The sequence below is a fragment of the Cottoperca gobio genome, chromosome 4, assembly GCF_900634415.1.
Source record: "Cottoperca gobio chromosome 4, fCotGob3.1, whole genome shotgun sequence".
Lineage (NCBI taxonomy): Eukaryota > Metazoa > Chordata > Actinopteri > Perciformes > Bovichtidae > Cottoperca > Cottoperca gobio.
The window spans coordinates 26,301,629-26,316,526 of record NC_041358.1 but is presented as its reverse complement, the minus strand read 5'-3'; the positions used below and the strand labels follow the sequence as shown (position 1 = coordinate 26,316,526).

At 44.0% G+C, this 14,898-nt stretch overlaps 1 protein-coding gene across 1 annotated transcript in view; it reads left to right on the top strand.

Moving 5' to 3' along the window:
- Positions 1-14,898, top strand: part of faf1 (Fas (TNFRSF6) associated factor 1) — a 45,435-nt gene that overhangs the window by 27,757 nt on the left and 2,780 nt on the right. The window contains exons 9-15 of the mRNA XM_029429626.1: positions 3,135-3,230; positions 3,326-3,449; positions 3,577-3,640; positions 3,734-3,815; positions 9,260-9,414; positions 13,611-13,747; positions 13,859-13,980. Of these exons, the coding sequence (XP_029285486.1) occupies positions 3,135-3,230; positions 3,326-3,449; positions 3,577-3,640; positions 3,734-3,815; positions 9,260-9,414; positions 13,611-13,747; positions 13,859-13,980 (780 nt within the window). The remainder of the gene's footprint in view (positions 1-3,134; positions 3,231-3,325; positions 3,450-3,576; positions 3,641-3,733; positions 3,816-9,259; positions 9,415-13,610; positions 13,748-13,858; positions 13,981-14,898) is intronic.

Genomic DNA, 14,898 nt, shown 5'->3' with positions numbered 1-14,898 from the left:
GAAACACAGAAAGAATGAAGGGAGAGAAAGAAGGGAAGAAAGGGTTGAAGGGAAGAGGGTAAAGGAGGGAGGGGGCGAGGGAGAGAAAATTCTTTCCCTGTATCGGCCCCTGAATGCTTAGAGCCTCAATGCAAGTGTTAATTAAAAGAATCCAAAAAAGAGGAGCCGGTTCCTTTGTGTGGAGATGTGGGAGAGGGTCATTTGGGGGGGTTAACCTCATCCCCCCCACCCCCGTGCCCTGCGGCGCTTCAGCCTTGTTTCTACGTTTTACCACTGAGCCGCCAAGCTGCACTTGTGTACCTCAACATCAGGAGAAGCCATCGGGTCAAAGCCAGGGAGAGGATTGAGAGGCACTCAACTCCATTTTTGTTCCCCTTTTCACCTCCCCTCCTTGCATCCATGTCAGCCCAAACCCTCCAGGCTGCCTTTGACAGGGGAAGTGATCAACTTTATTTATACACTTATTAGGCCCTCAGACCAAAGCCTCTCATTGTGAGCAGTGGGGGTAAAGGGTTTACGGGGATCCTCTCGTCAGCCGCTGTTAAGATTCTCACGTTGCCACTGGATTGGGGAAATCGCAGAATAGACTTGGGGGCCATGCCTTCACGTCCTTAAGGCTCAGACCCTGTGTGTCTTTGTCCGGCTCAATACCTACGACTCTCTCTCGCCGCTAATTCAACCCTCAGGCCTGAGACCATCAAGTCTCTTTAACTTAAGTTGTTTTTCTTCTTTCATTCAACAAAAACTACTTTTAACAAACTTTACTTTTACTGTCAGGCGGGGGGGGGGGGGATTATGTTTTCGTTCCATTACTTTGTAAAGTTCTCTGGAGAAATATGAATAACACAGCGACTCTAATAAACAGGACCCGACTACTAAACTAGTTAGAGTTAAGTTACATGAGCAATTCAGTTAAGTGTTCTTCGTAGGTGTTCTCGGCGGTCCTCGCTGGGACGCTTACACACTTCTAATTGTCAAGAGTACACTCGCTACTAATTGGTAATACGCAAGAAATACAATCTGTCTTCTGTTATCTGTGTGTGTTATTACCTTTGTTACTGTTTCTGGGCGGACGGACTGTCTGAGGTCTCAGAGGGAAGGTTTTAATTCACTGAGAAACAAAAGTCACATTTTTCATATGTGTGCTTCACTGTTGGCGTTTCCCTTCAGCAGTGATGTCATTCTTTGTTTGTGTAGTTTCGACATTGCATGGCCGTCCAGCCACTGCTTTTTTTTTTTTTTTCCTCGCTTAAGACAACACGGAGAGGGAACACTCATCAGGATATTATTCATTCTCAAACTGTCAGGGGAGAAGCGCTGCGTTTCTCATCTCTCCTGCTCGGTCACTGAGCTGCTGGGAAGTTAAGACACAGTGGTTAATATTGTAATCCATATGGTCAACTGTTTTTCTCAGCATGCAATAAATTGTAAAATGTTTTTTTTGCTCTCCTGGGGATCAGATAGAGTTCATCATCTTCTATCAGGAAGACATCTTTATGTAAACAATTGATATAATCTGAAGTGAATGTGTGAACATGCATGGGAGCAAGAACAGCGAGGGATGCTTCCTGGAAACTGTTTATTGATACAAAAACGAGGCTGGAAGTCTGTTTTTAGTGAATTAAACACCTGACAAAACAAAGTACTTCATCACATTAATGCAAAAAATCATCAATATTACCGTAAAGCATAAAGCATATATATCTACCAGTGTATATATATCGTCATATTGCACGTCGCTCGCGTGGAGCTCAGCCACAAGTGTCCAAATGTTCTTTGTTCAAACACTTTTAGTCTTCAGGCCGCAGCGAGCGTCCTTCTAAACATTGGAAAGATAAGTGTGAAAAGATGGATTGATAGTGCGACTCTTTGTCAGATAATTGTGTTTCTTATCAGTAGTGCTCACTAGTAAGTCCATGTTGCTGACAAGGTCTAGTGGTTACACTGTTGTGTGCTGCTTTAGAAGCTGAGGCCAGCGTGAGGAACCTCTCTGTCTTAAGAGAGACCGAGAGAGTAACTCCCTGCGGTCCGTCTCGCCCTTTTCAGGCTCAATTGGCGTTGCATGTAATCGTCTCCCGATTCAACCGTGTCCAGTTGCTCTTTGTGTGTCTTAGCACCCGACAATGGAGCAGATCACGGGGCCTCTGCAGCAGCCGAGCAGCTTCTCTGCCTCTTATCACACCCAGCCTGCCGCAGCCCGGCTGTTTTAGAAGTTCACTCTCCCAGAAAAGTATTTTTTTACGCTCTGCTCTTAACAATCAGTACGCCGGTGAACATATTGTTGAGTTATTGTGACAAGCATCAGTACATTCAGGCTATAAGTTGTATTTTGGTTGTTGCATGATGGGAATCCATCGAGTATCTTTGGTTTGACACTATATCCTGAATCCTTCCCTGTATTGTTGACGTCCCTCGGGGTCTAAGCCAGGAGACACCAGCTGTAATGAGTCCCCCCTGAACGCTGACATTTACAGTCCTGGCTTTTGGATTTGGGAGCTCATTAGTCAGGTGTTCTCTTACTGCAAACCTCCATCACAGTAACGTCTACTGCAGGTGTGCAGAAACCTCCTCAAGCCTCTCTTTTGAAAGTCATAGAGCAAAGTCCTGCACTGGTTCAGGTTCCTACGAAAAAGTTGTTTTACGGTTAAACAAATGCATTTATATAAAGTCATGGGTGTGGACGCGGGTAGAAATGAAACACTGCCGGCAGCGCGTGAGAAGGAAAATATGTTTTTCTTTCTTGAGGAATCAGAAATGATCAGCTGCCAGGATGTCTTTTATTCTGAAAGGCTCCTGGCATCAAACACATCCAGTGAAAGAGACTTTTCCTCGGCTGGATGTTTAATTCTAATGGCTGGAGAACTCCTCTTAAAGCAAGGGGAGAAATAAAGCACTTTAAAGTGAGTCCTGCAACATCACGGGGTTGCAGGACTTATTTTAACGAGCTGGGTCCACGTTTGATTTGGTGATTTCTTTGCGGTAACGAGGCGCTTCCAGTACTGAGCTTTGCGGGTGTGGGTTTGCAAAACTGCACCTCGTAAAGATCGTGATCGCACCTGATCTAAGATCTCACACAACTACATGGAACTTGCTCGTTGGACTAATCCCTCTTTCATTATGTTTCCTGTTGTTAGATGACGCTAGCTGTCTCTGGGATCAACTATCCCTGCCATCACCTCAGTGTTTGTCGAAGGTCCTCACCAGCCAATTCCCAGGAACCCACAGAAGAGGTACACACACACAACACACACACACACACACACACTCGCACTCCTAATCCTGTTGGATATAAATCTGGAAACGGATGAATCGTTGATGTTTACAGTGCGCAGACGTCCATATGGTCAGCGACAGTGAGGGGGATGATTTTGAAGACGCGTCAGAGTTCGGTGTGGACGATTCAGAGATGTTTGGAATGGGCGCCTCCACCTGTCGGAAAGCGCCTATGAGTGAGTACAGAGGAGCAGCGTGACAGCGTTACGTCAGAGTTCTTCCTTCTTGCTGCAGGTATTGCATTAAATGTCAGTGACGTGCATCTCAGAGCGTGACCATAACATATCTTTTGTCCCGTTGCAGTGCCAGAGAATAGTGAGAATGAAGCTGATGCCTTACTGCACTTTACTGCCGAATTTTCTTCAAGGTGAGCCGAGCGTCAGGTTCTTGTCGTTCTCATTTAAAGGGACTTTAATATCCTGTGTTCATGTACCGTGTGTCTGTTCTGTGCGTCCTTAAGGTATGGAGAGACCCACCCCATGTTTTTCATTGGGTCTTTGGAGGCGGCGTCTCAAGAGGCCTTCTACGGCAAAGCCAGAGATGTGAGTAAGCCGATTGACTCGGTAACAAAATACTATTTACCTTTGTCCCTTTTTATTCAAACACTTTTGAATGTGACGGTTTAAGAAACAAGGCCCTGATGTTACACAGAGGAGGAACACAAACAGGATATTATTCATTCTGTCTGTCAGGGGAGATGCTGCGTTTCTCATCTCGTACTGAGCTGGTGGGGATTTAAGACCCGGTGGTTAATATTATAAACTGTTTAAGTATATAAGTCTACAGTCCGGGCTGCATTCAATTGTAGAAACGAGGACCAGTGAGAGAAAGAGTTCAATATATGAGTTTAGCTAAATCTTTATGTAATCTCACAACGTAAAGCTGGAATATAATATACTAATAACAATATATATAATACAATATACTAAAATGAGAATAGCTAATCCACCTTAAAGGTCAGTCCACCTTAAGTGATCCTGGGCCTAACCCCCGTCGCTTTAATCAGCAGGGGGGCAGGCTGGTCTGAACGCAGCCTGAGTAGATAAATAATACAAAACAGAGGAAAACAAGTTCCTTCATTTAGTAATTATTACAAACGTTACATTAATGCTGGAAATATTAGGCGTGGCTCCGATGAGCAACAGTTGGCTACGAGTCTTTGAAAAGGAGGCAAAATAATCTCTAAACCTTCTGAAGGCTGAAAAAACACAAAAGCACAAACTGAGTTTATGTAATATATGTAAAGAACATAAAACAGATACTTGTGCATTATGCTGGCTCTCGTACTGAGTTTAAAGTCGTGTTTCTTACAGTGTTTACTGTGATATCTCACCCCGGTGTACTGGTGTGTGGCCACGGCTTTATAGCCACATTAATATCATTTCGTCCAAAAACCCCCGATCAAACCTTCACCCCGACAGCTGAAGCTTTATTTTTAGCTGTCCACTTTTTCCCGCCTTGTTTTTTGGCTTTTGTCCTTTTAAGGATGCTTGTATCAACTGACAGCTTGTGTGGATTACAGCCTTATTAGACTGTGAGGACACAGCAAGATGTTAGGGGGGGGGGGGGTTCAGATCACCAGGCACACAGGGATGGAGGGAGGTTGGGATAGATGATACTCAGGCCACAGAGAGGAGAATGTGGTCTGAAAGCAGAGGAGGGTGCAAACAGTGATAGTGAGAGCAAGAAGAAAGCGAGGTATGAAAGCACGAGGATAAGGAGAAGTGATGTGGAGAGTGTGAAATAAACAAGACGGGGGGGGAAACCTGGAGAGAAGCTTGGCGTCTCGCCTGCTTCCCAGCTGATCTCCTCTCCTAAGCCAGCGCAATATGGCCAAATGTGTCCCCGGTGTTCACACGCTCCGTACTGTACCACTGCTCTACAAAACGCAGGGGCAAAATAGTGTTCATGTTCACTGTATTTTGTTTTATTCTGGGTGAGCTTGACTTAGTCTGCCAACTGTGCCGTGGTTAGAATGGCTTTAGGGAAGCTGGATATGTGCAAAGAATTGTGCATGAAAACAGAAGCTATTTGGTCTGTTCTGTATTTGTCCTGTTTTGTCACGAGACGACAGGCCAACACATGCTGCTTTTGACGGTTTCATTACACAGTAGCATATGTCCCTCTCCCGTCCCTTCCTCTGCTCTTTCGCGTCTTTTCGTTTTTGTGTCCTCATCGTAGAAGCGGCCTATTTCATTAAGGGGATATTGGAAAAGGGCAGATTTGACTGACTGCTCGGTGGCTTTATAAACAGAGGAATCAGTCTCACTCTCTCAAAGCCGGGGAGAGGCTAATCACTAAGCAAAACACTACATTTGATGAAGTGTTTCTGAAGGTGTGTGTTGGGGGACTGTTGAGATGGACTCAATCCATCCTTAATGAAAATGCTTTGGGCTGCAGAGCTGAGCTGAGCTGAGCTCAACCCTCTTGGGGATCAGTGGTTAGTCAGAGCGTACAGAGAGACAGGCCACCCATCACTAACCACGATCCTCACTAAATCCCCATCAACGCAGTGGTTAATCACTCTAACCCCACTCTCCTCCGCTCTCTCCTCTCTCCTGTCTGCCACACACAAAGACGCATCAAAATTCATAGCCTTGCTGGAGAGGGGAGTTCAGGGGATTTATCACTGCCAAGTATCCGCCTTAAAACCCGGCAATAGCCTCGAGAGAGTCAAGAGGAAAGAGCAGAATAGCATATAAGTGTATGTATATCCATCAGATCGAGGTGTGCAAATCACAAGCACTCACGGTTCATGCACTGCAACTGAAATGATTACTCTCACGCGTCGATGGACGAAGGTTTAAATAACATGTAGATGACCGATATGTGAATATATTATTTATCTCACAGAGCCAAGAGACACTTAGCGTTAAGCATGTCATTCATTCGGTTAGTTTAACACCCTTTGGAAAGAGTTTCTGTTGTGAAGACGTGATGCGTTTCCCGCTGGGTGTGAGAGCCTCCTGTGTGGCTGGTCATCGATCTGAATGTGTTTTCCCTCTGTGTGTTCAAGGTCATTAGATCAGTCATCTGAGCTCTTCATTTTGAAGTGTTTGCTTTTCCAGACTGAGCCGGCCATGTGTAGAACAATCACTATCTGGACTTCCCTGTCCTTCCTTCCCTCTGTACCTGTGTGTGTGTGTGTGTGTGTGTGTGTGTGTGTGTGTGGGGCTCGCTCGCTCACGAGGCTCCTCTGTTCAACACGCCGTACCTGTGATGTAAAGCTTCTTCTCGATGTGATGCAACTCTATTTAAACCGTTAGCAATCTGTCAGGAAACGGATCACACTTGAGCCCTAGTGTTCCCCTTCGAGTTCCCACAAAGAGGTTTCCAATTTACAAAATAATCCCAGACTGACGGACGATGTCGTGCGATATGAGACATCTGTGCTTTTGGTTTGACTTCTTTAGTTTGGGTTGCGTTGTTTTGTGAATGTAAATATAGTGGAGTGATTTTCCGACGTTGCCCAATTTGTTTTAAATCTTTAGTTGCCATCAGAACGCTTCGTTGTGTCTGTGGCATTATTGTTATATTTTATATAATTAGTTTAGAAGCGTTAAAGAAAGATACACTATAAATACTAATATATGTGAACACACTATCATATGAATAAATATGTGCAAAGAGACTGATCATTATAGTTAACGTCAATTACATTAACTGTTTCACTATAATAAAGTTAAAAACAATTATTCTTGTAATTGTATAGATAACATGGATTATCCCTTAAAACATCTAAGAATGTATCTGTTAACTTTGCTGTTTTCATTCACAATTAAAGTGATAAAAGTGTTTTGGAAATGTCACATCTCCTCGGGGGGGGGGGGGGGGGGGGGGGGGGGGGGAAGTTAAATGGCGGTTATCATTGTATTTAGGATAATAACGTTTGTATTCTAATAATGCATGTTTAAAGATAATAATTATATGTTTTAATTTGAATTTAATGGTTAATACTGGGAACGAGCGCTGAACGTTTTGTGATGAGGTCACTTTAATCTGAAGGAGTGATCTGAGGCAAAGGATGGGACTCAATTTAATTTAGAATAATATTATTATGACATTGTTCTTATACAATACTGAACAGAACAGCTCCGACAAGACGTCCAAAATACTTTGAGTAGGTAAGAATACAAACGGAGAGAAGCAACATCCAGTAAATAGATATTTAAACACAGAGCAAGGTTACAGGGAACCCTCGCAATACGGAAGATGAGCGTTCTGTGTACTATGAGAGGGGGGGGGGGGGGGGGCAGTTGAAACCCAGGATACAGTGCAGTAAATCTGTTTATTGATAACGGATACGCAGCTTTGTTCAAGCAAAGTCTCCTTATAGATCTGGATTAACAATCGGGTATCTTTTTAATTAAATCTGGCGATGACTCTCCGTCGATGTGCCGTCAGAGGAAGGGGAACATTGATTATACAGTCAGAGGCTCGAGCTGACTCGATGCCAACACTGTTTATTGTGAAATCTTAAGTCTCTCTCTCTCACACACACACACACACACACACACACACACACACAAAGCAAAGTGAGATTTAGGTGAACAGGTGTGAGGAAGGGCTATGGGGTCACTATCTAGCTCAGGTTGGACCTAGTAATTTAGCTGAACTGAGGGATTTGCTCCTCCCTGCTCAGACAGGCAGCACAAAAGATCTGACTTGAAAGCGGAGAGGGAACAGAGGGGTATGGACAGTTTAACTAAGATGAAGGAGTTCAGTTGGCGAAAATGCCCACTTTGATTAGTCTTTACACTTGCTCTAATTGAGCATGCATGTGTGTGAGTGTGAGTCCCTCACTTTGTGGGTACCACACTGTTAAGTTTGTGCCTCCTGCGCATGTGTGTTGGGACGCCGGTGTTTGAGCGTGTATCAGGTTCTCCCATGTTGTAAAACTCCCTCCCCTCACACTCATTCCTCTCTCAAGACTGAATTTGCTTGTCTTCTCAGCATGAGTGTTTAATCTTTTCAGGCCGTTGAATCGGCCCAGTGAATGAGTCCCCCAGCTCCTTCTCTCTAGGAGCCCTGGAGATTATTCTAAAGCGCTAATCGTTGAGCAAACACAGCAGTGCTCTCCCATTCCTATTCTACACAGGCCACAATATAGCACAACTTCTCCTTTCACTTCCCTTCACGTTTTCTGCCCTGTGTAGATTTTTTTTTTTTGCTTTTTGGCGTACGTAGCCTAGATTACTGCTCCTGAGAAACGGACCTCTTGACTCCCGCTCCACGGCCGTGGGTAAAAAATGAACTAAGCGGAGACTGAGAGAGTTTTTTTTTTTATTATTTGTTCTTATATAGCAAGAGAAGTGACATGTAATTTAGAGAGCATTATTTCCAACATTGTCCCCTGGAACCTTTTATGTTTGTGGGTGTGTTTGCTTTTTAATTAGATTGTCAGTAGGGAGAATCTGCCAGGCTTATATGATGGTGTCAATATCCTTGGATTTGGAGCTTCGTCAATATTGTCTGGCCCTGCCGCTACTAACCTGAACAGGCTGCTGGCATTTGGTGTAAAATAAATAGAGTGATTTGTCTGTTTTGTTTTCTCCATATCGTCATCGCCTCCCAGAGAAGTTTTATTTACACCGCTCTCCATTTGATTTTGCGTGGTATTTGCTTTTTTTTTTTTTTCCTTCTTCCAGTTGTGGCCTTGCTGTGGTCTGCAGAAGTCATGTTGTCTCTGCACCCACTGGTCCCTCATGTCATGTTATGGTCCCGTAAAGTCTCTGCGGACCCTGACAGATCTCGCTCTGCACATCAGATCTTACACCAAAGGATTTTTGAAAATGTAATTTCTAGCATTTCAAAGCCTTTAAACTATAGTCGGGGCGTCAAACTTGTAATCTGTAAATGCTCTTTCCCTCAAACTCAACACAAGCTGTGCTTCCATCTATTAACGGCTGTTTTATTTCCCCACGAACACTGAACACAGTTTCTCGGTGGTACACTTTGCTCACGTCTTTCTTTCCGCTCTCCTCAGAGAAAGCTGCTGGCCATCTACCTCCACAATGATGACAGTGTCCTCAGCAACGTCTTCTGCTCCCAAATGATGTGCGCCGACTCTATCGTCTCCTACCTGAGCCAGAACTTCATCACGTGGGCCTGGGATGTCACTAAAGAAGCTAACAAAGCCAGGTACCAAGAGTTTGATGGGTTGGACACAATAATGGAAACACCTGTATAAGCAAGTATAATAGTTTTAAAATACTACTTTTGTGACACTTATAAGCTTTAACGTGTGTTGCCAGACAGGAATAGATCCAACTCGAGTAATATTTTACAGTTGTGCTTTGTTATTGTGTCTACAGGTGGTTTTCAGTTTGAACCGTTTTCAGCTCCAGTCCATGAAACGTTGCTAAATGAGTTCCCAGGAAGGTCAACAAGTCTTGTGTCTGCTCAGTAATAATAGTAGTAGTAATAAAAGTAATAATGTGTGCAGTCACACATGGGTTATCTTTTATAAAGCCTCGGTTATACTCCCAAAATGACGCTTCCACGTGCAGCAGTAGAATGATACGCTACCACTTGTAGCCGCGGGATCACAACAAGGTGTCAGTACGCGCAGAGCCTTCGCGCTCACCCTCTGATGACGAGATCGAAAGTATTACATCAGCCTAAAGAGTCCAGTGGTATTCTCTGGTCTCATCGTGAATCTAGTGAGAACACAGTTTTAATCATCAGCCTAAAGTGACGATCAGAACTATTAGACCCAGGTGGTTTAAAACATCCTATTGCCTGTTCATTTCTCTGGACCTCTCCTGGATCCTGTCGCCTCATCGGACTGTGAATTTAAAGCAGAGCAATAACTGCACCTCTAAGCCCTGAATGTATGCTTATGTTTTATTTATATGTGACTTCCTGTCGGGAGGAGCGGACTGTTTGCATACTGAGTTGTATCTAATAAAGATGATAGTGAATGTATTTCTGCAGGAGAGCAGCTTGATTGTGTGCAGAGGCTCCGCAAAGGAAGCTGCTGCTGCTGCTGCCTCGTTCTGGTGTCCTTGTTTCTGAGGTTAATGGAGTTTGAATTAGTGCTCTGCTCCGCACCGTCACTTTTCCGTTATTAAGATTTTTACGCTTGCAAAGACGGCGAGCTTTTGGAAAATGATCTAAAATGTTAGTGTGGATGGAACCTCATTTGACACATAAACAGCGTTTTCAAATCTATTGGACTTAGCGTGGCCATGTCCTTAATTGCTGGCATTCAATTCTCACTCCATTGCTCACACCCCGCATCTCTGTCTTCTCATTCTCTCTTCCACTTCATTCTCTTTTTGAAGCTCGGAGGTTGCATGCTAACAAAAGGCGTTGTGTTTGCATGGTGAGGCCCCTCATTGGGCAATCTTGACTAAGCTGTCTGAATAGAGGGTCAGTGGGAGACTAAGGACTCCCTTGGAGTCCAAACATCTCTATCTCTCCATTTACGCTCAAAGTTTTGGTGCCGCTCCAGCAGTCTGTGTGTAACTGGCAGGTCTGTGTGAACACCTGTTTATTACTCAGCTCCTGCTACTAGGAGGGATGTTTTTTTATCTGCTTAGTACATTTGTTAGAACATTTTCTGAAATGAATTTGAAAGTTTTTAGTGTGTGATAGATCAGATGAGTGTTGAGCTGCGAGGACCTGCAGGTAAAGCTGGACTTGCTGAGGGTTTGATTGGCTTTGCTCATTGCGATCGTGTCCAGCCTTGATTCTCTCATACTTCCCCTCATCGTTCTGTTACATCTATTCCTTCCTGATCCTTCCGTCTTTCTTTATTTCCCTTCTCTTTATCCCACTGCCTCAACCCTCTCCCTCTCCCCAGAGTCTCCAGAGTTAAGCCTGCCCTCTGGTAGCAGCCATTTAAGTAAGACTCGCACCCTGACCTCACCCCTCCCATTATTTCTTTTAAGGAAATTCCCTCCTTCCTTCATTCCACTCTCCTTTCTCTCCCATTGGCCCCCTTTGCTTTTTGCCCCAGCTGAGCCTTTTTATTACACATTAAAAGGCAGGCAACATCTGGAGCTTTTCATCACACACAGCTAGTCACAGCTTTGCTGCTAACGCATGCATGCACATGTGCACACTCCCTCGCTCACACATACACTGCTTCTCTGCATTCTCACGCTCTCTGGTTGATCCAAAGTGACTGGTGATTGGCATCAATCACACAGGCTGTTAGAACGGTATCCTGTGTGTGTGCGTGTGTGTGTTGAACCTGCTGATATTGGAATGTGCCTGTTGCTTGGCTCTCTGTATTCTCACAGGCCTCCAAGTTAAATGATTAATTATGCATAAATGCAGTTCTGCTGATTGGATGCCAGTGTAATTGTCACCCATGGGAAATGAATCTGATATATTGTTCAGGCGCTGTACTGTCATTGCACAAATATTGAAAGTATAAGTAGATAAACGCACTGAAAGTGGATCATTTTGCCAAGTGTGGGTCTTGCTTCCTCAAATACATTACACGTTTTATTCCATGCTAACATATCTGACTATCCTAACCGCTGAAAGTCGAGGCCCTCCCCCAGAAACGCAGGTGTTCATGTTATTGTTAATGACCTTTGAGTGTAAGTTGGTGTCTTAACCGCTACGAGCACAAACCAACATGCAAACCTGTTCTGTGCGCTCGACTTCACCTGTTGACATCCTCCTACCTGAACACATAACTGGCTGAGACGGAGAACAAAATGTCATTTTCAAATCAAAACATGTCCATTTGTGCTCTGAAACAAAGTGTGTATGACACAGTGAGCAATCAGAGCATCCGGTTCCCATACACACTCCCATACACAGGTGGCTGGCAAAAACATTCCCTGCAGTGCTACTGTACTGGCCTGACTCATCAGCTGCTCAGTGGAGCAGATGTCAGGTCTAAGCTGCCTACTCACATCTTCAGGCACGCCTCTGACGTGCAGAGATGTGATGTGACAGTCCGGGGAAACATTAACAGTTTTCACTGTGTGGATGTGCAGCGAGATATGGAGATTGGTGGTAAATCAGAAGCTGTCAATCACATGAACCATCGGAGCAGAGACTTCAGACTCACGTTAGCTGCAGGTCTCATGCAGGTGTTTCCTCTACGTTTTGCCCCTGAAGGATTGTAAAGGCCGCAGGTCTGGTACAGACGAGGCTGCATTCTTCGCCATGTTATGGCTGGATGAGACTCTGCTGAACTGCTCACTTCACTTCCTGCTGCCCTCACTGTTGTGTCCATACTTGTTCTATATGTGGATTCATAAGTCGTCTGTCTTTCGTAGTTCCAGTGGATTTAGTGTTTTTATGTAGTGATGAGGATTTATTTAACTGTGGTGGACTGACTTCCTTAGTTTTGAGATAGAAACCAAAGCAGGTTGGATTGTGTTTTATGGGAGATTTAAGATTGGGTTACCCTTCAAGTTAGTGTCCATTGTTCCCAGGGCCTTTCATTACAGGTTAGAGTTTCCCTGTGGGCTATTGTTACGGTCCGCCTGGGTCGAGGTCTGAACAGGGACAAATGTCAGGACAAAATGATCAGTAGGATTTAGGGTACCCAACGTCTTCGTCGCAGGACGTGGGTCACTCACAGTTCAACATTTAGTTGTTTGACTCGTATTCCTCAATCCTCCGGGGCTTTCAGTCCATCGTCCATATTTTCAGCTTTCGATTATTACTTTTAAAAAGCACCACAATGAGAACAAGTACTTTTACTCCACAGTTTGAGAAGTCTGCGAGTAGCTCCCGCAGCTTTGGCTTGGTGTTTTTAACGAGTGACACCCCCCCCCCCCCCCCCCCTCCCACACTGAACACCTCCCATCTATCTTATTTTTCTGACCCACCGTCCCTCCATCCTTTCCATTACTTCTCTATTTTACCAGCCAGTTATTAAAGTAGATCTTATTAAAAGGCAGGAGAAAAAGCTAATCTATATTTGCATTCAGTCTATAGCAATTCATTAATATTATGACATTTACAGGGAGCTTGAAGGGGCCCCGGCTGCCTGCTACCCTTTTCTCTCTCTGAAATGTTAATTTAAAAAGTTCTGTCTTTGTAATGGAATAAGAAATCCTCTCTTGCCCTATCAATTCTGGGTGTCTGGTGAGGAATACTAATTCATCTACGGTTCCAATTGAGATAGCATGTCACTCTGATGGAAGAAGAAAATGCAGAATTGGTTTTAAAGTCCTTAATGCCACGAGTTGAGTGTATTTCTCTTTTAAGCTGTAGTTGGAAAAGCTGGTGTGTGTGTGTGTGTGTGTGTGTGCTTTATGGTCTGTGTTTGTTTGTGTATTTCAAATCACAGCTTCAGATCCGAGATAAAAGAATTAAAAACAAAAGACACATTTGAATTGTGTTGTTTGTTTGTCTTGCAGACTACTCACCATGTGTACGAGGCACTTTGGCAGCGTGGTGACGCAGACTATACGGACGTACAAGACAGACCAGTTCCCCCTGCTCCTTATAGTCATGGGCAAACGCACATCCAATGAAGTTCTAAATGTTATTCAAGGTAATTATGACTTCTTCTTCTTCTTTTGTAATAGTATGATTGGCCATAAGCTCTATGTGTGTGTGTGTGTGTGTGTCTGTAATGTGAAAACACACCTCGTTCTGTCTTCAGGTAATACGACGGTGGACGAGCTGATGATGAGGTTAATGGGAGCGATGGAGATCTTCACCGCACAACAACTAGAGGACATCAAAGACGAGGTGCGGCACGCAAACGTTGTTGTTCTTAAACGTGTAGAAAATGTTTTGGATTATTACTAAAAGTTACAATCGATGACTCGCTCGTGTGTAATGGACGAAGTCAAAGCAGTGAGATAATACTACAGTGTAGAAATACTCTGCATTATAAAAGTACTCATTCTGCACAACGGCCCATTTTTAATGCTCTATATTATTAAATTCTAATTATTGATGCATGACTTTAATGTTGCAGCCTGCAACATTAAACTGCTGGTAGCTTGTGCTCAATACGTTTTATCCTAACTTATAATAATACATGATGAATTGATTATATTTTGTATTATTGATCTGAATCTGAATCGTCAACGTGACTTAAGTTAAGGAGTAAAAAGTATTTATAGCGGAGTATAAATATAAAGCAGCAGAAAATGTAAATACTTCTGTACAGTACTGTCCACTACTGCCTCCAACTATTCCTTAATTCACCTGATTTTCCTCTGGGCCCTGGTGGCACAGTTGAATCTGTGTTTTACTTCCTGCTTAAGACACAAAAGGCAACATGCTGGGACGGATCAGACGCCATTGTTACACTGTGGCATTCTTCTCACCTCAGTCCCCTTTAGTTCTACTTTAACGTGCCAGCTACAGTCTCTGGAGTTTGAATAGAAACTGTGCTGCTCTGTGTCCGTCAACTTCCTCTTTAACTCTTAATAAAGAGACACGCAGGGAAACTCTCCCTACAGCGGTGTTAGAGATGGGACAGCATGACGGGGAGGATCCTTCACCGTTTACCGATGTGTTTACTCAGTGACATCAGACAAGAGAAAGAACGACACTGTGTGCGTGTGCGTGTGCGTGTGCGTGTGCGTGTGTGTGTGTGTGTGTGTGTGTGTGTGTGTGTGTGTGTGTGTCCTGACAGGTCTGCAGTCAGCTGAGAGTAATCCTCACAAGCTCTGTTTCTCTTGTATTTAC